The following is a 25,966-nucleotide window of genomic DNA, read 5'->3' on the forward strand; positions in this document are numbered from 1 at the left end:
GTAGTAGATATGTGTTCGTTGACCATCCTAGCTTGCCTCAAGTTACCATTGAGTCACCACTTCTTTCCAAGAGTGAGACAAGCATCCAATGCATATCCATTGTACCTAACACAAAGGTAAGTACAAAATGGTCCCCAAACTAATTGGGTCCGAAGTAGTTAGACACACTACAACATATAGGACAAACTCCACAAAACTATGTGTATATAGATATGAAATTGAATTTCATGCACATCTTAATCAAATTAGGATTTGATGGAGTTTACCCTATATATTGGATCAATGAAAGTGACACATGCCATAAGATATACATATATTAAATATGCATGCACAATACTTTCAAGGACCAAAGGAAGATACAATTTGGACAAAACACCAAATAAATCAAGAGACAATGGTTGCCCAAATTATATCAAAGAATCAAATCAACACAAGATTGACTCCAAAGACTTATCTCATTATAAGAAGCTAATTAAGCCTAAGCACAAAGGAATGAGATAACCAACTCCCAAGAGAGCAAGGTTCCAACAAATAAACCAAACCCTCAACAATTTTTATGATGGCACAAAGTACCAAAAAGAAAATTTATGTCTCCCAAAACCAAATTTTTGATAATGATCAAGAGAAGTTTAAGCATTATAACAAATATAGGAGAGCTCCCCCAAGATTAGTGCATTATCTAGGATTTAGAATATGGATACAAAATGCACAAAACTAGGATCATCACGCTACCTATATCTACTAAAAATGCTAAGAAAGTTTGACTAGACAAATTAGATCCATAAGATGCAAGGAAGACACATGGGAGTCAAAGCACAACAAATTCATGGCAATAAATAAGGCAATATAAATACAAGAGCAAATGTAGATATGATCAATAAATATCTACCTCATAATTGATTACCAATTGTCCTAGGACAAGAGGTATTAGGAAATATTTCCCGATGGTAGTTTGTAAGTATACATAAGATCATATTTACAACGAACAAAGCATATGGTAAAAGATAAGAGTTAACCATCATGCAAAGATAGTTTCTTGATAGCTTCATTTAGTCATACCAACATGCAAGGCAATTAATAGTATTCATACCAACATGCGAAGCAATTAATAGTATTCATACCAACATGCAAAGCAATTAATAGTATGACTTGAAGCACATGGTTTTCCAAAAAATGTATTGAGGGACACGTTGTGAAAAACCATGCCAAGAAAAACTTTCACAAATAAGATCCACAAAGATATTAGCAATGAAGCCATTTAAGCAAATTGGAACTTGTTTGAGCAAACATGCCACATAGGAGAGAGATAAATTACGGTATCAATTCTATGTGACACAACCTCAAATGTTCACATTTTCTAGGCTTGTAATATGCACAAATCTTATTACTCCCCCATAATGTGATAAGGAATTTATTTTCACAAGAGGCAAATAAGATTCAACTAGAGATATTAATGGACATTAGAATTTGAATTTCTCATGAATATGACATACCACATAGAGACTAGATAATCTTGCAATATCAATTCTAAGTGATATTCCTCATGTACACACATTGTTAGGATCATGAAATTCCCAAAGGAATATCACTTCCCCAAAATGGGATAGTCCATTAATCGCTCATAAGAGCCATATAAGATACAACAAGATGCAAAGAGACTCCAACACAAACACAAATACATGGTGTGCAACCCAATCATGCATAGACTTGATTTCTCAAGCAAAACTATTAGGAAGCACAACATATACAAACACATGTTAGGAACAAAACTAACACATGCAAAGGGGTGAGTAACTTTCAATACTAGATGATACCCCGCACGTTGTTACGGGACATTAGAAGGATTTTATTTATGAAGGATAGGTTATGTTAAATTATTTTAATGAAATGGTTAAAAACTTGTGATCAACTCATCGAACTTAATAATGTCTACTATCCATTGTACATAGTGACACAATGGAAAAATATCAGTTCACAAATGCGTGGTATATGGAAAGCACGTAAAACAATAATAAGCTTCCATGGTGAGTTAATCATACATTTCCTCGTTGAAGGGACATTAAAATTAAGTAATCGAATACAGTCAACAAAATAAAAAATGCTAACATAGAGTATATTCTCATCATATAAGCATCACCATTTCTGCATAGTGGACACGTACAAAGTGAAATCTTATCAGAAAAATGCTAACATAGAATATATTCTTTTTATGCTTACAAATAGTTGTGAAATCTTGCATCTATCACAAAAACATTGGGTAAATATAATGAGGGAAGGGCTAGATTGATAATAACAGCAACATATCTTAGATTTTTTTTCTTCTCCCTTCACAAATGTTAGAAGACCAGGGGGCAAACACAAATGATAGGAAGCCAAACCTACATGTACCATGACCCTTTATCCTCATTGCTTGGATGTAAGAAAACAAATAGATTTTTCTCAAAGTAGTATGACCAACTTTCATAAGTACTTATGTATTTCGTACCATCTCCTTCAATTCTTGATTGACTTGCTTAAACTGATGCTACTTTTCCCTCAACCAAAAATAAATATATAAGTTCATGCAACACGTATGTGATTTTTTTATATAAAAGGTGATAGCTTTCCAAAGAAACATAAATGTTCCACCGCAGGCTAACCAATTATCAACCAACCCTTAAGTCCAGTAAAAGGTCAGTATCCAAAATGTAAGAAATGAAAACTGGATAAGTATGAGTAAGGGAAGAACCTTAATTAAGTGTCCCTTTGTAGAAGTAAAAAAAACATACGCATCAATAATATGAGTGTAAATATTATATACCTAGAATGGAAGACGATATACCTTTGGTTGGCTGACGTGAACAACAAATAATTCAGACGCGAATATTCGTTTGCTCATAATTTCAGTGATACACATGAGCACCCAAAGTGTTCAGAATCATATGTGAGTTATGGAGCCACCAACGCTGAAAAATAAGATCTCTTCTATACTATCAGCCGAATATTGAATTACCTGCACGTAAGCTGTGCTGTGTGCTCCCTTTACCTGGCAGTGTTTTAAAAAGTCAAGCAAATCCTTTAAGTAGTTCATCTGATGGGTAAATGAATAAGAAATTCAGATTTGTATTATCAAAACTGTCGAGTTCAAGAAGTATAATACACTGACTTGCATGAATAAAATAATTAATAAACCATCCACGTGCTTTTGTATGTGATGAAACATGATGATACGTGGTATAGAATATAATAAGGGGACATGTAAAGTTTGCAATATCAAAGAACCCAATATTTTATTACCATTTCATAGCCCATAACAGGGTGTGGGCATTATATCAAGCAGTTCGCAGTCAACCGATCACCAGATGATGCACACCATCAACCTGTAAAATGAGAGCGGGAATGCTGTGTTAGTGTACATGGATGAGATGGAAAATCCATCAGAAAACCGCTGCCCATCTAAACCAGATCAGCGGGATGAAACACTCGACCAGAATAAATAAAAACTGATTGCTGCGCTTAGAGAGAGAGAGAGAGAGAGAGAGAGAGAGAGAGAGAGAGAGAGAGAGGAAAAAGAGATAGAGAGAGAGGTTTGGCTCAGCTCCAACGCCAGTGCCTATGGTGCAAACAAAGATACTGAGAGCTGGCATACCAAGAGGAGAATGCATCTTGCAGAGAGATCGTGATAGGGGAGGTGGAGAGGCAGTGATTATTCTCGAATGAGACGAGGGGTAAGATGTGTGGACTGGGAGAATAAGTAGACTGTTACCTGTACGGAAATGAAGCATGGTGGGGCACCGTGGTGATGGAAGGGCAGCAGAATATGGAAGATCTGAAGGTGGAGAGAAGGGGAAGGGGAAGGAACATGCCACATGATGATGGATCGCATTAATCTGTGTATATAGTTCTTTGAAAAAATAAAAATAAAACAGTTATAAGTGGGTTGCTGAGGTGGATAGGCTGCATGTCAAGAGAAATGGGATCACCTATTAAGAATAGAAAGATAAATGAGCTGAGAACATGTTACCGCAAGGAGGAACATTGGATATATGATAGTAGCAAGATAATCAAAAGAATTGGCTTGATATAATATAAATGATGAAGATCCCTTAATTCTTCATGATGTAGCCAAGTCTCCAATGCCCTCCAACAAGCACCTATTGATCAAGTTTTGGATTGTTGGTCCCCAACTAAGTTGGGTCCTAAGAGGTTAGTCACAATAGGCTTGGCAACCCAAATGGTTCTTTTCTTGACACCACTTTGAGCACCAACAAATTTGGCAAACACATTGCCACCCTCATCCTTACGAAGAGAATAAACATCATCAATGGTGATAGAGTTGGATGAGGTACCAATAGTGCAAAAGGAGGAGATGTGGCCCTTCTCACGGCATATGTAGCAAGTTCTTTTCTTCTCCTTCTTCTCACTAGATTTCTCCACATTGGGAGCATTGGCTTGATTCTTCTTGGGAAGTGGCATTTCTTCAACTTGAGGTTGAATATGAGTTTGAGCTTGAGGCCGCTTCCCTTTTTGCTTCTTCTTCAAAGGGCAAGATCTAACATGATGCCCTTCAATTTTGCACTTGAAGCAAACAATCTTGGCCGGGTCTTTGACTTGTACTTGGCCCTTCTTCTTATTGTTGTTCTTGGACTTGTTCTTGTTGTTGGAGTTGAATCCAAGTCCACTCTTATCATTGGGGGATTGTTGCACACTCAACATCTTGTCAAGTTTGCATTTCCCTTCATGACCCTTTACCAAGTCGTTCTTCAAAGAAAAGACTTGGGCCTTGAGCTCTTTGATTTCCTCTACATGGTTAGTAACAACACAAGTACTAGAGGAAGTAGAGCATTCATTGTTAGAGCAACAAGGCAAGGAAGATAATTCATCACAAGATTTAGCAATATTATGAGTGGATGAATTACTAGGACTAGCACATGGCAATATAACATTTTGAGTAGTAGTGCTAGTACCCACATGAGGCTCACAAGATGTTGCCTTAGATATTATAGCCTCATGAGCTAACTTTAGCCTATCATGGGAGGCTAGAAGATCCTCATGGGAGCTATAAAGCTTTCCATGATTTTCTTCCAATTTCCCATAATTGCTAGTTAGCAATTCAAGTTGAGCCCTTAGCTCAACATTCTCCTTCAAGATAGATGCTTCACAAGAAGTAGAGTTAGTAGCACAAGCATCATTATTAATGGTAATGGGAGAAGGCAAGTTGTCATGCTCTTTTAGATAAGAAGCTTTAAGTTGTTCATGCAACTCGGTGAGTTTGGTGAGCGCACTCTCAATAACCCTTGAGCCCTTTTTGAGTTGCTCAAAATCCTCAAGGAGTTTAGCATTAACAAACACAAGCTTATCATTTTTTAGCTTTAGTTCATTTGCCACCTCAAGAGCTCTATCATGGTTTTCCTTTTCTCTAGACAATTCTAGAGCAAAGGTTTCCTCAAGAGCTTCCTTGGTGGTTTGTTCTTCTTCAAGTTCATCCTTTAGAGATGCCACATCATTGGCATACTCTCGTTCAAGAGCACCCATTTTATCAATGGTGTTCTCATGCATCCAAATAAGTTTTTGGCTCTCAATAGCGGTAGTCAAGATTTCAAAGAAGTGAGAGCTAGCAATTTTATCTTTGCAAAGAACCTTGAATACACTCTTACCCTTATCGCGTAGAGAGACAACCCAATCATCTTCTTCATATTCATACTCATCCTTATCCCCACGAGAAATATTAGGTTCCATGGTAGGAGGTACCGTGGAACCCTTGGCCATAAGGCATATATGAGAACCGTGAGATAAAGATGAGGAGTTACTTGAGGCTCCTTTCAAGATCTTGTCTTGACCAATAGAATCTTTGGTTTCCTCTACATTGTTAGCCACACAACAACTAAAGGAAATAGAAGCATTTTTATCATGGCCACAAGACAAAGCAAGCATATCATCATTAGATTTATTCAAGCAACTTACACATGATATGCAAGGACTATCAATACAAGCATGTAAATCATTTCTAGTGCTAGATGTGTTTAAGTCCAAAAATGAACCATTGCAATGAGATATAGATGAAGAATCATCAATAGAAAGCTCAATATCAACATTGCAATTTTCATCAACACTCACCATATCATTACCTTGTGTCTTGACACACTTTGGTGAAGTGGATGAAGATGAGAACTCATCACGGCCGGAAGTGGAAGCAATACAATCATCCTCAATAATATTGGACACATCATATTTATCTTGAAGCTTTGTCCATAATTCATGAGAGCTCCCAAAAGGCATGATTGACGAAGTAACTACATTGCTCACAACAATGGAAAACACATGAGAAGCAAGAGCATCGAGGCAAGAGTTTTTCTCCTCCTCAAGAGATAAATTTTGAGGATCCTTAGGAGAAGAAAAACCCATGCCAAGATATCGCTCCATGTCCGGGGACATTCCCCGTAAGATTTTAAGCACATAAATTTTCCATAGATCATAATTTGTGCCATCAAATATAAACAAGTTATTGTGCGCTAATCCCCTAACCGACATCTTTACTCTCAAGGCGGTGAAGCCTAAGAATGAGAGACCTTGCTCTGATACCAATTGAAAGGATACAGATGTCGCCTAGAGGGGGGGGTGAATAGGCGGTTTAAAACTTTTACGAGATGGGCTTAAACAAATGCGGAATAAAACTAGCGTTTACTTTGTCAAGCCCAAAGCCTATATACTATGGTTCACCTATGTGCACCAACAACTTATTCTAAGCAAAGGTTCACCTAAGTGCACCAACAACTTATGCTAAGCAATACAAGCAAGTATGTGATAGCAAGATATATATAACTTCAAGCACGATGGCTATCACAAGGTAAAGTGCATAAGTAAAGAGCTCGGGTATAGAGATAACCGAGGCACGCGGGAGACGAAGATTTATCCCGAAGTTCACACTCTTGCGAGTGCTAATCTCCGTTGGAGAGGTGCGGTGGCTTAGTGCTCCCGAACGCCACAAGAGGCTCACCTTGAGGTGTGGTTGCTCGATGCACACCAACGCCACAAAGGCCTCACCCCAAGATGCGGTACTCACACCACACACCGAACGTCACGAAGGCGCCTCACCTAAATCTCCTGTGACCCTCGCCACAAAGGCCTAGGTCACGGTTCCACTAAGGGATTTCCTTCGAGGCGGAAACCGGGCCTTACACAAAGATTGGGGCACACATCCACAACTTAATTGGAGGCTCCCAACAAACCGCCACAAAGGCCTAGAATCCGTCTAGGGTTCCAAGAACCCAAGAGTAACAACCTTCTTGCTTTCACCACCACGAATCACCATGGAAAACTCAAACCGATGCACCAAATGCAATGGCAAGAACACCACAAAGATGCTCAAGTCCTTCTCTCTCAAATTCCAACAAAGCTACAAAAGCTATTGGGGGAATAAGAGAGGAAGAACAAAGGAATTCACAAAGAACACCAAGATCAAGATCTAGAGAGTTCCACTCACAAAGAGATGGATTTGATTGGTAGAAATGTAGATCTAGATCTCCTCTCTCTTTTCCCTCAAATGGGGGCAAGAATCATGGAGGGATTGAGAGATGGAGCAAGCTTCTCTAGTTCAACAATGGAGGAGAGAGAGTGTGAGAGAAGCACCAGCCCAAGGAGGAAGAAGGGGGGTATTTATACCCCCCAAGAAAATCGAGCCGTTGGGCAAAAAACAGGGCCGGATAATCCGGCCTAAGTAAGGGCCGGATTATCCGGGGGCCGGATTATCCGGCCTCAGGGACAAAACCAGGTAAAAATCCGGCCAAAAATCTGCCCCCTGTCCAGAGCTGCTTTTCTTCTGGTCCTTAGCCGATTTCGGGGGGGCCGGATATTTCCGAAATATCCGGCCCGGATAATCCGCCCCGGATATTTCTGAAAAATCCGGCCTAGCAAAACTGCAGAAACACCAAAACTAAAACGGGCATAACTTTAGCATCCGGACTCCGATTTTGATGATCTTGGGCTTGTTTTGAAGCTAGGAACAAGCTCTACAAGATCATGCAGGAAACCATCATAGTACAATAAGGTAGGATAGAAACAAATGATGAAAGGTTTGACCTATCTAAAAAAGACATACCGGTAAAACCTCCAATCTCGAAAATGCAACAAGTTGCCCATGCAAAAACCATTCTCAATGAACTAGAGCTTGTCATGAGAATAAGCAAAAGCTCTAAAACATCACATGGATAAGATACAAATAAAACCAAGAAAGATGATGAACCAAACTCGAAAACGCAACAAGTGATCTATGCAAAATCCGTTTTCGATGAACTAGAGCTTGTCATGAGAATAAGCACAAGCTCTAAAACATCACATGGATAAGGTCCAAATAACAACCAAGAAAGATGATGCAAGGATGCAAAGGTTTGAGCTCTCTCCGAACGATACGATCGAGTTACTCACTCGAGAGCCCTCTTGATAGTACGGCAACTAAACTATAAACCGGTCTCCAACTACACTATGAGACCGGTGAGAAACAAACCCTATCAAGAGCAAACCTTATACTTGCGCATTCCACTTGAGCTTGATTACGACGATCTTGACCTCAACAAGATGGAACGCCTTTCTTGCTTGTGCTTGCTTGACGAAGTCTTGTGGATTGCTCCCCCATAATCCACCATGGGAGAGCTTCTTCTTCGGCGCATCTTCACATAGCCATGACCACCATGTGGATTGCTCCCCCATAATCCACCATGGGAGAGCTTCTTCTTCGGCGCATCTTCACATATCCATGATCACCATATGGATGGCAAGACTCAAGTAAAGGATCTCTTCGAGATGGCTCATCTTGAACTTGCACTTCATTCTTCATTCTTCATCATATTGATGTCTTGAAGTAACTTGAGGGCTCACTTCATCTTCATCTTCAAGACATACTTGACACTTGACATCCTTCATCAATTTCTTATTATTGCAACCTTGAAGCCAACAAATGGTTCAAGAATTGCCTATGGACAACTCCTACAAATATAACTCAATGCAAACATTAGTCCATAGGGATTATCATTAATTACCAAAACCACACATGGGGGCTCCATGCACTTTCACTCATTCACTCCAATATGAATTTTAATAGTGGTCTCAAATATATCATCAAGCTTAGCTGGGAGTTTTTCAGCTAGCTTCTTATATTTTTGTTCTAACTCACGTACTTTGCATTCTACTTCATGAACAAATTGCCAGTACGTAGTACCATTACCTTCTTCAATACCGGGATTCTTGACAGTTATCATCTTCACGAGACCTTCCACGGAAACATCCAGCGATGGAGCATTGCTATAGTCCAGCTCTTCAGGCAATCCATCCTACTTGACTCTCATGATCTTGAGGTCTTCAACGAGATTTGGTTCGGGCTTCCCAATTGTACCTCAACAGTCTTTGTCTTTTTCTGTAGAGCTTGAACATTATTTTTAAGAGTAAAAATTTGGTTAGACAAATTCCCTAACATAGTGCTATGATTCTCCATGAGTTCTGTAAGGGTATGATTTTGTTCAGTTCGAGCATTGATTTAGTTCTTGAAGGTACTTTTAATTGAAAAATTACCATTGCTTGCTCCACTACTATTATTGTAGCAATTAATTATTTGGAACTCCTGCAGGATTAATATATTGCATTTGAAATTTCGAGCAAAAATTTTGACTCTTCCATGCAGGGTTATAAGGATTTCGAGCTATGAAATCTATTTCCCCAACTTTTTTTTAGAAACCCAGGACTGTGAGGCAAAGAGCCCCACAGCATTTTATTATATTAAAAAAGCAGATCAAAAAGTCCAATCATATGTACAACTAAATAGGAGAAGAAAGAAAAATACAACAAAGCAACAACTTGGGTATCTTCCTTACCCTTTAGAATATTTAAAAGCTCATATACCAGTAAGCTCTTCATCTCTCCTTTCGGTGACCGAGTTCACCTTTCTTGAAGAGGATCTTTCAACATGACATTGGGCATGGTTGCTTTGAATGTCATCGAGAAGTCTTCTAGCAACATCTACTTGTTTGCTCATGAATGTGCCTCCAGCTGTAGTATCAAGCATAGATTTTGACATTGGGTTAAGGGTATTATAAAATAAGTGGATAATTAACCAATCCTTGATGCCATGGCTTGGACAACTCATATTTTCCAAGCAAGCGTTAGTGGCTTGCGGTCTTCTTGTCTAACACATGTAATATTAGATCGTAGTTGCATAATCTTAGCTCGACGAAAAAACTTAGTCATGGAAATACACATATGAGCATTCCAAATTGACTACACCACCACAATACGTCAACACAAGATAATTACAAAAATGGAATTGAGGACAATACAACGTACATAATAAAATATCTTCATTTTCATGGGAATCAAACAATTACATAAGGCAACATGAGGTTCCATGAAATTTTTGCAAAGAATGATTCCCACAATTGCTTTACTTTTTTTGTGTTGAGAACACTTGGTTTTTGTTCTTAGTGTGATTTCCATGATTAAGTTTCTAATAGCTCACTCGCACGATCATGCATCTATGATGGTCTTGCACACACTACTATTTCCTTTTAGCAAACTTAAGAAAAAGGAACTCGTAACTTAAAAGAGCTATGCATATATGGAATAGTTTAGATATCAACTAACTAAATTAAGGTACCAAACATAAAAATGATAAGATGAATAATTAATCAACCATAAACTAATACATAATTGACAATTTGCATGCTAACAAGTATGGACAAAGGAAACATGTCTACAAATGTTGGTTAACTAGAGAGGACATGTACCAGGTCCAAAGAAAGGACCTCCTCTATATGCAATTTTTTTTGGGTTATCATCCTTAATATATTGATATGATCATGTTTGGTTCACCATTGTTTTTTATACACGAGAAAAACAACTAAGAGCTAGTTGTTCGTGTAAGAGGAACAATCTTAGTTCCCTTTAAAAAAACTTTACTTGTCTTTAACGTGTGCATATGAGGTAAAAAATATTTCGTATACCTATGCAAGGCTACCATCATCAATGTTTCCTATATAACATTAAAAATAATTATCACCAGCCAATTTGAACTTTTATTTGTGGGGAGTGTTCCATGTCCATATATCATAATCTAAGTGTTAGCTAAACATATGAGCATTCCAGATAGACTATACAAATTTACCACACCACATCAAGAGAAGAAAGTTATATTAATGAATATAATTAAGGGTAAATGGACAAGAAACAAAAAAAATAAAAGATGACACAATATGGACATACTCTTGCCCTTAGTGTGGTGATGCAATTGCTGCTGCTTAACATATGTTTGCACACACCAAGAAATCGATTAGCGATTTCATTTTTATAAGAAAAAACACCCTTAATTCTCTATAAATATTTATTTTTTCTCAAGCATTGGAGACTCTTAGATCGGAAATACTTTTGTACACCCACGCATGGGTGTGGGTGTTTCTATCACCGTTCATTTATTCCTCGAGATTCGTGCCCACCATTGTAGATAGGAAGATTCCTTTCTCTCTCCTCTTTTTATCCGAATCTTAAAGCACAATGAACGGTGACGGAAACACCCACACCCATGTGTGGGTGTACAAAATCCACTCTCCTCTTAGATTAGTGATTACTCTCTCTTATTACCTTTGTGCAAAAAAGGGCTGGTTGAAATCATGGATGATCAGATGGACCAAGTTATGAATCGTCGAGGAATGGGAATGTATAGCAAGAGTTTAATCCAAGGAGTAAATTGCAAGTTATCAATCATGCCAATTAGCGAAATTTTTGCTCAAGATGCGAAAATCCCTACATATAAATCTCACAAAAATTGGTGTAATGAAAAGTGCATAATTACGGGATATATATAAACCAAGAATGACCAAAAATTACTCAAATTCCAAATTAATCTTACTAAATTTATCACTTTACAAGCTATAAAGGGAAAATAGTTACACTTTTGAATTGACATGTTAATGTGTGTCTACCATTTGTTTCTTAGCATTAGTAGCCTTGTCATTTTGCCCATGTTTATTGTTTCAAGGTTCTTCCTTTTTCTCCTTGTTCTTTCTTTGATTGTCCTCACCGTCGCTTCCCATTTGGTAGTCATTGTTCTGTCCTTTTTGCCATCGTCATCTTGATTGTCAGTTTTTCTAAGGGATCCTGATCTTCTTTATGTTCTTATTGGCTCACCTTGTCAACATCGAATATATTGTGCTCCTCTTCATCGTCCACACGTGTTGCACGTGGAGAACTCGCAGGGGTGACATAATTCTATGGGTTTGTTGTAACTATACTTGGGTAAGAGATGAGCATCAATATAGATTTCCATGTAGTACAATTCTTCATCCCCACACTTGATATAGATCTTCATGCACTACAACTTGATGGTCAACCGAGTGAGAGGGATGTTCTCGAGCGTGCATCGGACCGAATGGAGCAAGGGTAGAGCCAAATCTAGCAGTGGAAAATCATTATGTGTGTAAGGTTGAGGGGAAGAAGATTGAACGCAAGAAGAGATGGCAAACGTGTGGCAATATGAGTTGGAGCGAAGGAAGACATACCCCGAGAAGAAAGGAAATGTTGTGGCAGGGCGGGGAGGAGGAGAAGGAAGATAGACCGCGAGACGAGATGAAAAAGGCGCGGTGGCGGGATGATTCAGGGAGGGAAGATAGATTGGGATGAGATGGAAAGCTGCATTGACGCATGGATCTAGGTAAGGTAGATAGATTGCAAGACGATATGGAAAAGCATCCGTGGCGTGTAGTCGAGGGTACGAAAGAGAGAAGATTAAGATTTCTTGAAAAAACTGTGGCGGCACGTGGATCTAGGGACGAAAGATGGATCTCTAGACAAGTTGGAAAACCCCGGCGGCATGGGTCGAGTGAGGTAAGATAGAAGATTAGGGTTCCTTGAAAAAGCGACGGCGGCGCGTGGATCAGAGGAAGGAAGATAGATCTCGAGACAGGATGGAGAAGGTGCATCGGTGTGGGGTTGAGGGGAGGAAATAGATAAGATCGATTAGGGTTTCTTGAGAAAGCCATGGCAGCGCGTGGATTAGAAGAAGGAAGCTAGATCGCAAGACAAGATGGAAAAGGCGTGGCGGCGTGGAGGAAAGAGAGAAGATTAGAGTTTCTTTAAAAAGTCGCGACATCGCATGGATCGGAGAAAGAAACAGAATCATGAGACAAGATGGAAAAGCCGAGGCGGCGTGGACTCAAGGGAAGGGAAGAGAGAAGATTAGGGTTTCTTCGCTGCCTTGAGCTTTTGTGCGACAACGGTGGCGAGGACGAACGGCTGAGATTGCAGGATGGGAAGTTGCCATTTGCCCTTTGCACTGGCATGTGGGTCCTGCATTTTCTTACCTCGCATCCTGGTCCACCTTTCAGCGAGCACTGCTGTAGATCCGTGCGTATCAAAACTTTCCTCCTGACCCCTGGGCTGCACGCCCTCTATAAAATCAACCGTTGCCCACTTCTCCCACAACGCAGCGCCTCTTTCTCTTCTTCATCTTTTCGTTTCTCCTCCATTTGCGTTTCCAGAAAACCCTCTCCCATGGCCTCCAGGGGGAGCGGCCCCGGTGGTGGGCGCGCTGGCCGAGGGGACGGCGCAGGGCGCGCGCCTGCTGGACGGGGCGACGGCGGAGGGCGCGGGCCCGGTGGCCGTGGCGGGGCCGGAAGAGCAGGTTACGCGCAGCAGCAGTACGGTCGAGGCGATGGTGGAGGTCGCGGCCTCGGTGGTCGAGGAGTCGGCGGGCAGTACCAGCAGCCGCCTCCCGCTCGGGTCGACGCGGGAGGCCGCGGGATCGGCGCTCCGGCAGGCAACCGCCCTGTCGCGCCGCGTCCGGCCGCCCCCATGGCGGTCCCGTCGGCAACGTCTACGAGTTCTCCGTCCTCGTCGACTGCTCATGATCTTGCGAGGGACGTGGGAAGGCTTTCCGTGACAGACCCTCCACCTCGCCCACCTGCGGCCGCCGCGGCGCCCCAGGCTCGTCGGCCGCCTCCTCCGGCCGCGGCGGTGGCGGCGGCCCCTGCTCCTCCTCCACCCGCGCCTGCCGCGGAGGTGGAGGGATCTCAACCCGAGTCGCAGGCGCCTGCGTTACCGGCGGCCGCACCGGTGTCTAGCAAGTCGGTGATGCCACCCGCGCGTCCGGGTTTCGGGACGTCGGGGCGGAAGATGATCGTGCGGGCGAACCACTTCCTCGTGGGCTTCGCCGACAAGGACATCTGCCACTACGATGTGAGTAACCCCCTGCCCTACCTCTCCTTCTCTTCCAGTTTTTTCTTACTACTGGCATGTTAGCTGCTCCTTCTGTTTGATTTGTTTCGATGCACGATGCTATCTAGTACGTGCTCCCATTTTTGCAGCTATAATTGCTGCAATATTCGTGCACATACTTAAATGCGAGCCCTGATTTTGTCCTAGTTTGGGGTCGAAAAGATCGCGAATCTTTCGGTTAGATTTGTTTCGATGTAGATGAGTTTCGTTGCTGACAGAGTTCTGCCAATGGCGTGTCGTTATATCAGGATTCAGGAGCACGTATTTACCTGGTTGTTTCTTAGATAGGCCCCAGATAACCTTCGCGTCTTTCCGTGCACTTGGCTGTAAATCGCGGACTATGGCCATTGTTTCTTCTGATCAAAGACTCCCAGATCTAATGCGATAATTTTTCTTGATACATTGTATTGTCCTGTTTAGCCATCTGTCTTTTGTTCCTGTAGGACAGCCATGAGTCGATCATGAGGCCGCGTGACATCTTTTCCCGGTCTATATGAACAAACAATCAAGGCCTGCATGCGAGGTCTAGGCGTGTGCTGTGCTTTGCAGCAGTGGGATGTAGATTTCATCGCAGCTTCCGATTTCCAATAAATGAGGCTTATGCATTTTTTTCTTTTCTTTTTGTCTTTTACTTTTTTTCACGCAGTAGTTGCGAGAGTTGCCATTTCTAGCAAAGGTGTTCTGCAGCACATGTGGTGTGCTTGCTCCGTTCTGGAGTAGAGGACGCCCGAGTGTGGCTCGCTCACATTGCTCGGTTGCTGTCACCACAGCTGATTTCTTTCTCTGAAAAACGGTGGCCAAGACGAGATAACGCCATGTCTGCTCTTGCTGATTTGAGGCAAAAGGCCTCGGCCCCTTTGGTGGTTGATAGGCATAATAGCTGCGAGTTTGCCTTGTGCTGTTCGGGGTTCTGATCTTCTTTATTTCCGACTCTATGTTTTGATCAAGATAAACTAATTTGCAATCTAAGATAAGGTTGTGCCATGTTTTTCCGAGCTTTACTCTTTACCTGGATGCTAATTACTCTGCCTACTTTCATTCTCACTTTCAGGTTACCATTAGTCCTGAGCCTAAGACAAGACGGGTCAACAGGGTTATAATGACCGAGCTGATGAACAAGCACCGTACGTCCTCTCTCGGTGGTCGATTGGTGGCTTATGATGGCAGCAAGAGCCTGTACACTGCAGGTGAGCTGCCATTCACAGTGATGGATTTCTCCGTCAAGCTGGGGAAAGAACGAAGAGAAATGTGAGCATGTCTTCTCAAATAAAAATCATGCATCTTTGTGTGATCTAGGCTTGGTTGTTTCAGAAGCGCTGTTGCTAACTAATGCACTTCCATGTCATTTTTTACCTGCACTGAAAAATAGCGAGTACAAGGTAACAGTTCGATTTGCCGCGCGGGCAAACTTGTATCACCTGCAGCAGTTCCTCAGTGGCAGGCAGAGGGACTGTCCCCAGGACACCATACAAGCGCTCGATGTTGTGCTGAGGGAGTCACCTTGTCAGAAGTATGATATCATTGTAAACCTCACTTCTGTTATATTTTTTTACTGCTAACTTTGATAATGTGTTGACCATATCTCGAAATTGTACAGCTATGTCACTGTTTCTCGATCCTTCTTCTCGGCAACGTTTGGCCATGGCGACATCGGTAATGGCCTCGAATGTTGGAGAGGGTTTTACCAGAGTTTGCGGCCCACACAGATGGGCCTGTCACTGAATATAGGTGCATATTACTCCAAACCCCTTCTCTTAGGAAATCTCACTTTAGGCTACTTTACAACTAAATTGTTACTGAGGCCATGCCAAGGTAGATATTACAATTGTTTTGTTTACTCTTGTTTGCATGGTCTCTGTATTATGTTACTTGTTTAGCTGTGTCAGCTAAACGAACATTCCGGCACAGGAGTTGAGTTTGGCAAAATTGTATTTGTGCGCCCGATGCAACTGAACACATTTGTTTATATGGTGTAGATTTAAAATGCACGGGGGTGTATTCCAGCTGTTCTTTTTCATGGCTTATCATTGTTCTGAACTCTTTCTGAACTTGTTTTGTTTTACAGACATATCATCGACGTCATTTTATAAGCCTATCCCGGTGATGGAATTTGCGCGGGATTGTCTGAATCTGAGGACTGTCGATGCAAATCGGCCTCCTTCTGACAGGGACCGTCTGAAGGTACTACATTTATCAACCAAAAACGTATCATACACAATGCTTATCGCAACTAGCTGAATTATTTCTTTCTTTTCAGCTTAGGAGAGCACTGCGAGGGGTTCGTGTTGAAACTACTCACCAAGAGGGAAAGAAAAGTATGTACAAGATAACCGGGATTACTTCCGACCCTCTGGTTCAGCTCAAGTACATGCTCCTCATCTTCTCTCATTTTCCTGCATCCTCTATGTTATATTCTTTTGCCCCTGTAGTGGCAAATTATTTATTTTCGCTTGTTGTTTTTAGCTTTCCTCTGGATGAAGGCACCCAAATGACTGTTGTACAATACTTTTGGGACCGGTACAAGTATAGACTGAAATTCACCTCATGGCCTTGTCTTCAGTCCGGCAGTGATGCTCGTCCTATATATTTGCCCATGGAGGTATTTGCTCTTGAATTATGCACAAAACCTAAGGTGTCAATTGGGATCCCACCAAAACCCCACTTCTAGTTCATTTCGTGTTTCCTAGTTTGGGGTTAAATTTTGTCCTAAAAATCACGAAATGAACCAGAAGTGGGACTTTGGCGGGGTCCATCTTGCATCTCTAACAAACCGTTATGTGAAACTATGCTAATCATTTATATCATATGTTCTTAGGTGTGCACAATTATTAAAGGGCAGAGGTTCTCCAGGAAGCTTAACGAGAAACAAGTGACTGCCATACTTAAAGCTACTTGTGAACGTCCCAAGCAGAGGGAGGAGAGTATACTTAAGGTATTTGTCCAGATGATATGTGGTACCACTGCCGACATTTACGAATTGAAATTACTTGGAGTGCTTGCATCATTTTGAATCAGGGTTCTTATCTTCTTTGCTCTGAATCCCCAGGAATAAAATGTTATGAATATTAACCTTGTTGATGTATTATATAGATGGTTGACCACAACAACTACGCAGCTGATACGCTGGCACGGGAGTTTGGAGTTGATGTTACCAATAAAATGGTGAATGTGCAGGCTCGTTTGCTACCTCCACCCATGGTGAATACTTTGCTTGATTATCATTTTGATATTTATACCCTGCCTTTTTATCAATATTTTATCAATATTTTAACTGTTTATGTTGTTTTAGCTCAAATATCATGATTCTGGAAGGGAGAAATCTTGTGTACCAAGTGTTGGCCAATGGAATATGATCAACAAGGTGATTCAGTTCTTTGGAACAAAAAAAGTTCTCTTACTAGTTCGTTATTAATATGCTACAGAACCATAACAATCTTGTAAGAACTGTTTGAACTTGTTTCATTCTTTTGGTATAAAATGAACGTATGAACATAAAAAAATTGTGGATATTTAAAGAGATTGTCAGTCTAAAGGTAGGAACATGGTTGGAGGTGTGGGTACACAATTTGGTGGTCTATTTCTTCTAACCATGAAATTTATCTAGTCCCTTGATAGTCCTAGTTTCTGTACAAATATGATTTTGACATGTCCCTCTTGCTGATCTACGCTTTCTGTTTGAAATGTAGAAAATGGTTGATGGAGGAAACGTTCAGAGCTGGACTTGCTTGAACTTTTCACGCATGCCAGTTGAAGGGGTGCGTATGTTTTGTGGCGACTTAGTCCAAATGTGCAATTCCATTGGCATGGTAAGTTCAGCGTATGTTTATATATGCAAGTCGGTCGTATCGTCGGTCGCAGTACACTCAGTGTAGTGGCAATCTTCCAGGTTTTCAATCAAATGCCAGTTGCAGAGATCCGCTCAGCATCTGCTAATAACATAGAAGGTGCTTTGAAGGATGTACACCAGAGGGTCCCTGAGCTCCAGTTGCTTATTGTGATTCTCCCGGACGTTTCTGGCCAATATGGTATGCACATTTGTTTTTTTCAAGGTTATGGTATGCACATTTGTTTTCGGAAACAAATTATGGTATGCACATGTTAATTTTCTGAAACTAGGTTATGGTATGTGCACATTTAGTTTCTGAAATGAGTTTATGGTGTGACATCTTTAGCATGCCCTTTTGTCTCTCTGTTTCATTGTTCCCCTGGTAGTGGTACCCATATATTTGTGCAATTCTGCAGGGAAAGTTAAGAAGGTGTGCGAAACTGAGCTTGGGATAGTATCTCAATGTCTCAAGCCAGACAAGGTCAACAAAGCAAACAAGCAGTATTTTGAAAACGTCGCGCTCAAAATCAATGTGAAGGTCAGTTCGTTGGCAGTCACCTTTATTGTGCTGTAGGTGTTATGGAGAATGTTATTTATGCTTTCTTTCTTAGGTTGGAGGGAGAAATACAGCTCTTCAGCAAGCTCTTTCACGCAAAATGCCGTTTGTCAGCGACATACCTACAATCATTTTTGGTGCTGATGTAACACATCCTGCAGCGGGGGAGGATTCCTCTGGGTCGATTGCAGCTGTCAGTTTCTTACATCCACCCGCAGCAGTTGTTCAGTTGATAATTTGGTTCATAATCTCTGATTTAAATTAGCTTACATTATTATCTGGATGCCATTGTGGTGATATAGTTGGTATGATTTGTGATGAGTGTGTGCAGGTGGTTGCCTCTATGGACTGGCCTGCAATCACAAAGTACAGAGCTGTGGTTTCTGCACAACCACCCAGGCAGGAGATTATTCAAGATCTCTTCTGGACAACTACAGATCAAGAGAAGGGCATCATGCCCGGTGGAATGATCAGGTAAGTCTTTTGTGTTCCTTCAGGTAGTCGATGGCGATGATGGCTTAAAATTGACTCCATTTCTTTGCAGGGAGTTACTGCTAGCATTCTATAGGCAGAACAACAATATAAAGCCCCAGAGGATTATATTCTACAGGTATGTGCTTGAGAATATGATGTTATCATGCGTTGATCATGCCTTTTGAACTGCTGTTGGTTTTCTATACGTAGGGACGGCGTAAGTGAAGGGCAGTTCGCTGAAGTTCTGATGTATGAAATGGATGCCATCAGGAAGGTGATGCTCTCAATTCATCATGGTCTTGGCCTGTTCAAATCTGTTGCCATCCTCTTTCAGCGTATTCACAGTGTTTCCTTTTTCTGCCCAAAGGCCTGTCAATCTTTGCAGAAGGATTATCTGCCCAAAGTGACATTTGTGGTTGTCCAGAAAAGGCACCACACAAGGCTCTTCCCTGAGGTGCACATGAAGGAGACTGACAGAAGTGGGAACATCCTTCCTGGTAAGTGCATCAAACACATTATAAGTGTCTCGCACACTTGCAGATGCAGACACGCACACCGAATGTGCTAGTTTAGTTAAGAACGTAACCAGTTGTTTTTGTGTTTGATGATCCCCGTTCTGTTGATGGTGCTTGCAGGAACCGTGGTGGACACAAATATATGCCATCCTACAGAGTTTGACTTCTACCTTTGTAGCCATGCAGGGATTCAGGTAAACAAGTCCTCAACACTCTTGTGGCACCGCCTTAAACTGCCCAGTGGCAAAAACACTTTTTCGTGCATTTACTTAACGCGAGCATTTTTGCATGTTTATTTCAGGGCACAAGCAGACCAGCTCACTACCATGTTCTGTATGACGAGAATCGGTTCACTGCCGATGGGCTACAGTCGCTCACGAACAACCTATGCTACACGTAAGTGCGCCCCACTCTGACATTCATTCATCACTCTGCTTTAGTCTTTCTTTTTCCGACCTTGACTGGTTTTGCTAGCTAGACCACGCTGATATGATATCTTTGCCTGTATATTCAGATACGCTCGCTGCACTCGCTCTGTGTCTGTTGGTGAGTTTGTTCTCCAAGATCATCTCGAAATTTTCTAAGGGCATACTGATATATGTATTGAGTTGTACTAATGCTTGATTCTTTTCTTGAGCAGTTCCTCCAGCCTACTACGCTCACCTGGCGGCGTTCCGCGCACGATATTATGACGAGCCGATGGAGGGCTCTGACAGCACCTCGGTCGTCAGCGCTGGGAGCCGGGCGGCGGCCGGAGCAACAGGCCCTCCTGTGGCGTACCGCAGGCTCCCCCAGATCAAGGAGAACGTCAAGGACGTCATGTTCTACTGCTGAATTGGCCGTTGTTGGCAAGTTCATGGGACTCCTCATTTTAGTTGTCCTGCTGCTTAATTAGGTGGTACTTTTGTTGGCGACTTGTGTTTGTTGTGTTGATGGATCATGCGTCATGGATATACTCTGGTGTGCGTCATGGATATACTCTGGTGGGTTGTTGGTAACATGTGATATGTTGTGCCGACGTGGTTTAGATCGATTCCATTGCATTGTTCTTGCCGACGTGGATTAGATTCCATTACATTGTTCTCGGGATATAGCTACGTCAACTAGTGCTATCGATCGTTTAAGCTTTTGCTATCTATTTGTTGAAGCTAATTCCGTACAAGAATATGAGTAAACACGTATGAAAATCTAGTCCCTCCTGTTTTGAAGGAATAAAATATGGACATGTGCAATGGTTGATAAGATTGTCTTATCTTAACAATGCTATATACTCCCTCTGTTCCTAAATATAAGCCATATAGTTTCTGGCACGGAAATTAAGGAACACACATTTTGAAAAAAATACACCATGTTTGGTTGGGATTAACCCTAGGCAATTGATTAACCCTAGGCAATTGACGTGAGCTAATAGAGGACTTTGCATATGCTAAGGAAACCTAATCAAATATCTAAAAATATTGTCCATACAAGTGTGGCAACGCAGTAAACCTTATATTTTGGAATTTTTCTCAAAAAACTATATGGCTTATATCTAGGAACGGAGGGAGTAATTAGATATAAATATAACAATAAAAAATAATGTATAATGAGTTATTTTCTAGTTTTATCTTTATTAACGAGACAACTATGTTGTGAGAGTGGTTGTATAGAAAAACGTTGCCGGGCAGCCTAGTAGTACCTGTCATCGACCTCAACTGCACTCCTGTGGGCTGTGGCCCAAAACTTAGGGCGGGCCACGCGTGACAGCGAACATGCATGTGCCTCGCAATCGTCTCGACGGAGTGACATGCCTGATGCCATCCAACCCGGTAAGCTTGAAACATCTCTTATATCTGTCCATTTGCATATGAAAACAGATTTTAATGTAAAATTATGCGTATGAACACTATGTTGAATATGGCGAGGCCTTCATGCATGACATGATCAACGAGATGATGATATAAGCGCTTCTTTACTTGCATTGCATGAGACATTGAAGGGTGGCAAGACAGAGGGGGCAAATGCCAAAAGGGTTGAGAAGCGACGTCGGAAGGAGGCCATTGACCTCGAAAACAAAACTTTTGAACTTGAAGAGAGCAATGCTCAATTAAAAGCCATTGAGGCCGAGACTAGATTGCTCGTCGGGGAGTACCGAATCATGTTGGCCGACTTGAGCATCGTGGTCCCGACGCTCACCGGGCTTGGTTTGAGAAGAAGTAAATGATCATCCGACCACGGGATGCATGGTGCCACATATCTATTTTAGTTTATGTATTCCCTGTGAAACTCTTGTTGTTTTACACTTTGGTTCAGTACAATTGGCGTGTGAACCATGTGATTTCCTAAGTAGCCCTAATTTGTTATTCCTCAAGTTACATAATATAAGCTAATATAGTGAACTACTTTGGTTTTCTGAAACAGCTTATATTATGGAACATTCTATTAAATTTAACTATTGATTCTTTTACATTCATATATGTTGAGATATGTGTATATCTGTACGTATATCTGCTGTATTTATGACGAGCCCACCTCCTTCCATGTATAGTTGAGGTTGTGGCCTATATAGGTGCATGTATTTGTCTCACATCAATGCATTGTGATTTGCATCATTCTACATGGTATCAGATTCACTACGTTCCTAACCTACGTAAGCCGGCCGCCGCCCCTCTCCTTGGCGCCGTCGCCGCTGACCCTCCTCCCTGTCCACCGTGCCGACCCCTCTTGCTGGCCGTCGCGATGTCTTCCACTCCCTCCAGCAACCCCTTCAGCGACTCCTTCTCCGACTCCACCACCCCCAATGCCGCCGTCCCCATCGCCGACCACGTCCCCATCAAGCTCTCCCACGACTCCGCCAACTACCACGCCTGGAAGACCTACTTCTACCTGCTCTTTCGCGAGTACAACCTCCACGACCACGTTGATGGCTCCGCCAACCTCCTCACATGGGGCGCGACTCCGAGTGGATGGCGATCGACGCCACCATCATCCGCTGGCTCTTCCTCACCATCTCGCCGGACATCTTCAAGACCGTCATTCGTGAGGGTGATGACGCCCACACGGTGTGGACAAAGATCAACGGCCTCTTCACTAACAATAAACTTCAGCGGGTTGTTTTCTTGCAGCAGGAGTTTTTCGGCACTCCGCAGGGCGATCAGACCTTAGACGCCTACTGTCTGCGTCTCAAGGCCATCTCCAATGAGCTTCACGACCTCGGGTTACGCGTGTCCGTCCGCCTCAACGTATATACTAAGGATTACGTATGGGCAATACTGAAACTGTACCGGCGACAAGCTCCTCCTCTCCACCTGATGGGATTCGTAGCATAGAAAACAAAAATTTTCCTACCGCAAGAACGAAACACAAGCCAAGCTCTAACCTAGTAGACGGTAGCAACGAGGAGATGAAGAGACTAACCCTCGAAGATTCGCAAAGCTTAACGAGATTAGATCTCGGGGTGGATGTAGACGATCACTTGCCGCTTGCAAAAGCGCGTAGAAGATCTTGATCTCGACGGTGCCACAATCGGGCAGCACCTCCGTACTCGGTCACACGTTCGGTGTTGATGAAGACGACGTCCTTCTCCCCGTTTCAGCGGGCATCGGAAGTAGTAGATCCTCCTCGGAATCCCAGCAGCACGACGGCGTGGTGGCGGTGGTGGTGGAGATCTCCGGCACGGCTTCGCCTATGCGCTGCGGGAGATGTGGTGGAGGAGGAGGCGGCTAGGGTTTGGGGAGAGGCTAGGGTTTGGGGCGCCGACCACTTGGGGGCTGCGGCCTTGGAGGCTTGGTGTGGCCGGCCCCCTCCCCTTGCTCCTCATTATATAGGTGGAAGCCCCAAGAGTTGTAGTCCAAGTCTTCGAATAAGACCCCAACACCAAAACCTACCTTTGGTGGGAAACCTACTCAAGGAGGGAGTCCTACTCAAGGTGGGACTCCCACCTTTCCTTGGTGGGGGGTGGCCGGCCACCACAGGTGGAGTCCACCTGGGACTCCTCCCTCTAGGGTTTGGCCGGCCATGGTTGTGGAGTCCTTCCGGGACTCCACCTTCCATAGTGCGTTTCTTCCGGACTTTTCTAGAACCTTCTAGAACCTTCCATAAATGCACCGGATCATTTCCAAACTTAGAATATGACTTCCTATATATGAATCTTATTCTCCGGACCATTCCGGAACTCCTCGTGATGTCCTGGATCCCATCCGAGACTCCGAACAAAACTTTGAACTCCATTCCATATTCCATATCTACTCAAACGACATCAAACCTTAAGTGTGTCACCCTACGGTTCGCGAAGTATGCAGACATGGTTGAGACTTCTCTCCGACCAATAACCAATAGCGGGATCTGGAGATCCATAATGGCTCCCACATATTCAACGATGACTTAGTGATCGAATGAACCATTTACATACGATACCGATTCCCTTTGTCACGCGATATTTTACTTGTCCGAGGTTTGATCATCGGTATCTCTATACCTCGTTCAACCTCGTCTCATGACAAGTACTCTTTACTCGTACCGTGGTATGTAGTCTCTTATGAACCATTCATATGTTTGCAAACTAATTAGACGACATTCCACCGAGAGGGCCTAGAGTATATCTATCCGTCATCGGGATGGACAAATCCCACTGTTGATCCATATTCCTCAACTCATACTTTCCGGATACCTAATCCCACCTTTATAACCACCCATTTACGCAGTGGCGTTTGATGTAATCAAAGTACCCTTCCGGCATAAGTGATTTACATGATCTCATGGTCGAAAGGACTAGGTAACTATGTATCGAAAGCTTATAGCAAATGAACTTAATGAAGTGATCTTATGCTACGCTTAATTGGGTGTGTCCATTACATAATTCACATAATGACATAACCTTGTTATTAATAACATCCAATGTTCATGATCATGAAACTATGATCATCTATTAATCAACAAGCTAGTTATACAAGAGGCTTACTAGGGACTCATTGTTGTTTACATAACACACATGTATCAATGTTTCGGTTAATACAATTATAGCATGGTATATAAACATTCATCATAAACACAAAGATATATAATAACCAATTTATTATTGCCTCTTGGGCATATCTCCAACAGTCTCCCACTTGCACTAGAGTCAATAATCTAGATTACATTGTAAGGTACCTAACACCCATGGCATTCTGGTGTTGGTCATGCTTTGCCCTAGGGAGAGCTTTAGTCAACGGATCTGCTACATTCAGATCAGTGTGTACTTTGCAAATCTTTACTTCTCCATCTTCGATGTACTCGCGAATCGAATGAAAACGCAGCTTGATATGCTTCAGCTTCTTGTGTGACCTTGGTTCTTGTGCATTGGCGATGGCACCCATGTTGTCACAATAAATGACTAGTGGGCCCAATGCACTAGGAACCACACCAAGCTCAACAATGAACCTCTTCATCCATACCGTTTCCGATGAAGCCTACGAAGCCGCTATGTATTCTGATTCTGTTGAAGACTTCGCCACCGTGCACTGCTTGGAGCTGCACTATCTTACCGCAACACCATTCAATATAAACACATAACCAGACTGAGACTTAGAGTCATCAGGATCAGTGTTCCAACTTGCATCGGTGTAACTGGTTACAACTAGCTCTTGGTCACCGCCGTAACAAAGAAACATATCCTTAGTTCTTTTCAAGTACTTCAGGATATTCTTGACTGTTGTCCAGTGTTCCATTCCTGGATCACTTTGATATCTGCTAGTCAAACTAACAACATGCGCTATATCCGGTCTAGTACACAGCATGGCATACACTTTCTTCTGCCGTAGCCGGACCTTGAGTCTTACTCAAGACCTTACCTGGCAACATCGGTAAGAATCCTTTCTTACTTTCATCCATTCTAAACTTCTTTAGAACCTTGTCCAGGTATGTACTCTGTGAAAGCCCTATTAGGCGTCTTGATCTATCTCTATAAATCTTGATGCCTAAAATGTATGCTGCTTCACCAAGGTCCTTCATTGAAAAACACTTATTCAAATAACCTTTTACGCTGCTCAATAGTTCTATATCATTCCCAATCAATAATATGTCATCTACATATAATATCAGGAATGCTACAGAGCTCCCACTCACTTTCTTGTAAATACAGGCCTCTCCATAGCACTGTATAAACCCGAAGTCTTTGATCACCTTATCAAAGCGTCGGTTCCAACTCCTGGATGCTTGCTTCAGTCCATAAATGGAACGCTGAAGTTTGCATACCATGTTAGCATTTTTAGGATCGACAAAACCTTTGGGTTGTACCATATACAACTCTTCCTCAATGTCACCATTAAGGAACGCCGTTTTGACATCCATCTGCCAAATCTCATAATCGAAAAATGCAGCTATTGCTAACAAAATCCTCACAGA

At 42.3% G+C, this 25,966-nt stretch overlaps 1 protein-coding gene across 1 annotated transcript; it reads left to right on the forward strand.

The window, feature by feature from the left end:
• The first annotated feature begins 13,432 nt into the window (after window positions 1-13,432).
• LOC127322093 (protein argonaute MEL1) lies at window positions 13,433-20,630 on the forward strand. Its single transcript, XM_051351051.1, has 22 exons — window positions 13,433-14,193; window positions 15,284-15,480; window positions 15,602-15,742; window positions 15,830-15,960; window positions 16,298-16,413; window positions 16,490-16,596; window positions 16,696-16,831; window positions 17,048-17,164; window positions 17,323-17,430; window positions 17,522-17,593; window positions 17,919-18,038; window positions 18,119-18,257; window positions 18,475-18,596; window positions 18,670-18,807; window positions 18,946-19,088; window positions 19,159-19,224; window positions 19,299-19,362; window positions 19,456-19,585; window positions 19,724-19,797; window positions 19,905-19,999; window positions 20,118-20,149; window positions 20,244-20,630. The coding sequence occupies exons 1-22, from the start codon at window positions 13,510-13,512 to the stop codon at window positions 20,435-20,437; spliced, it is 3,126 nt and encodes a 1,041-aa protein (XP_051207011.1). The 5' UTR covers window positions 13,433-13,509; the 3' UTR covers window positions 20,438-20,630.
• Window positions 20,631-25,966: the final 5,336 nt, after the last annotated feature.

The sequence above is a fragment of the Lolium perenne genome, chromosome 2 (assembly GCF_019359855.2).
Source record: "Lolium perenne isolate Kyuss_39 chromosome 2, Kyuss_2.0, whole genome shotgun sequence".
Lineage (NCBI taxonomy): Eukaryota > Viridiplantae > Streptophyta > Magnoliopsida > Poales > Poaceae > Lolium > Lolium perenne.

Coding starts and splice junctions, on each gene's coding strand:
- LOC127322093 (XM_051351051.1), top strand. CDS start 13,510: ATGGCCTCCAGGGGGAGCGGCCCCGGTGGTGGGCGCGCTGGCCGAGGG. Junction 15,481..15,601: donor GGGAAAGAACGAAGAGAAAT/GTGAGCATGTCT, acceptor ACTGAAAAATAG/CGAGTACAAGGTAACAGTTC. Junction 19,089..19,158: donor ATGCCCGGTGGAATGATCAG/GTAAGTCTTTTG, acceptor ATTTCTTTGCAG/GGAGTTACTGCTAGCATTCT.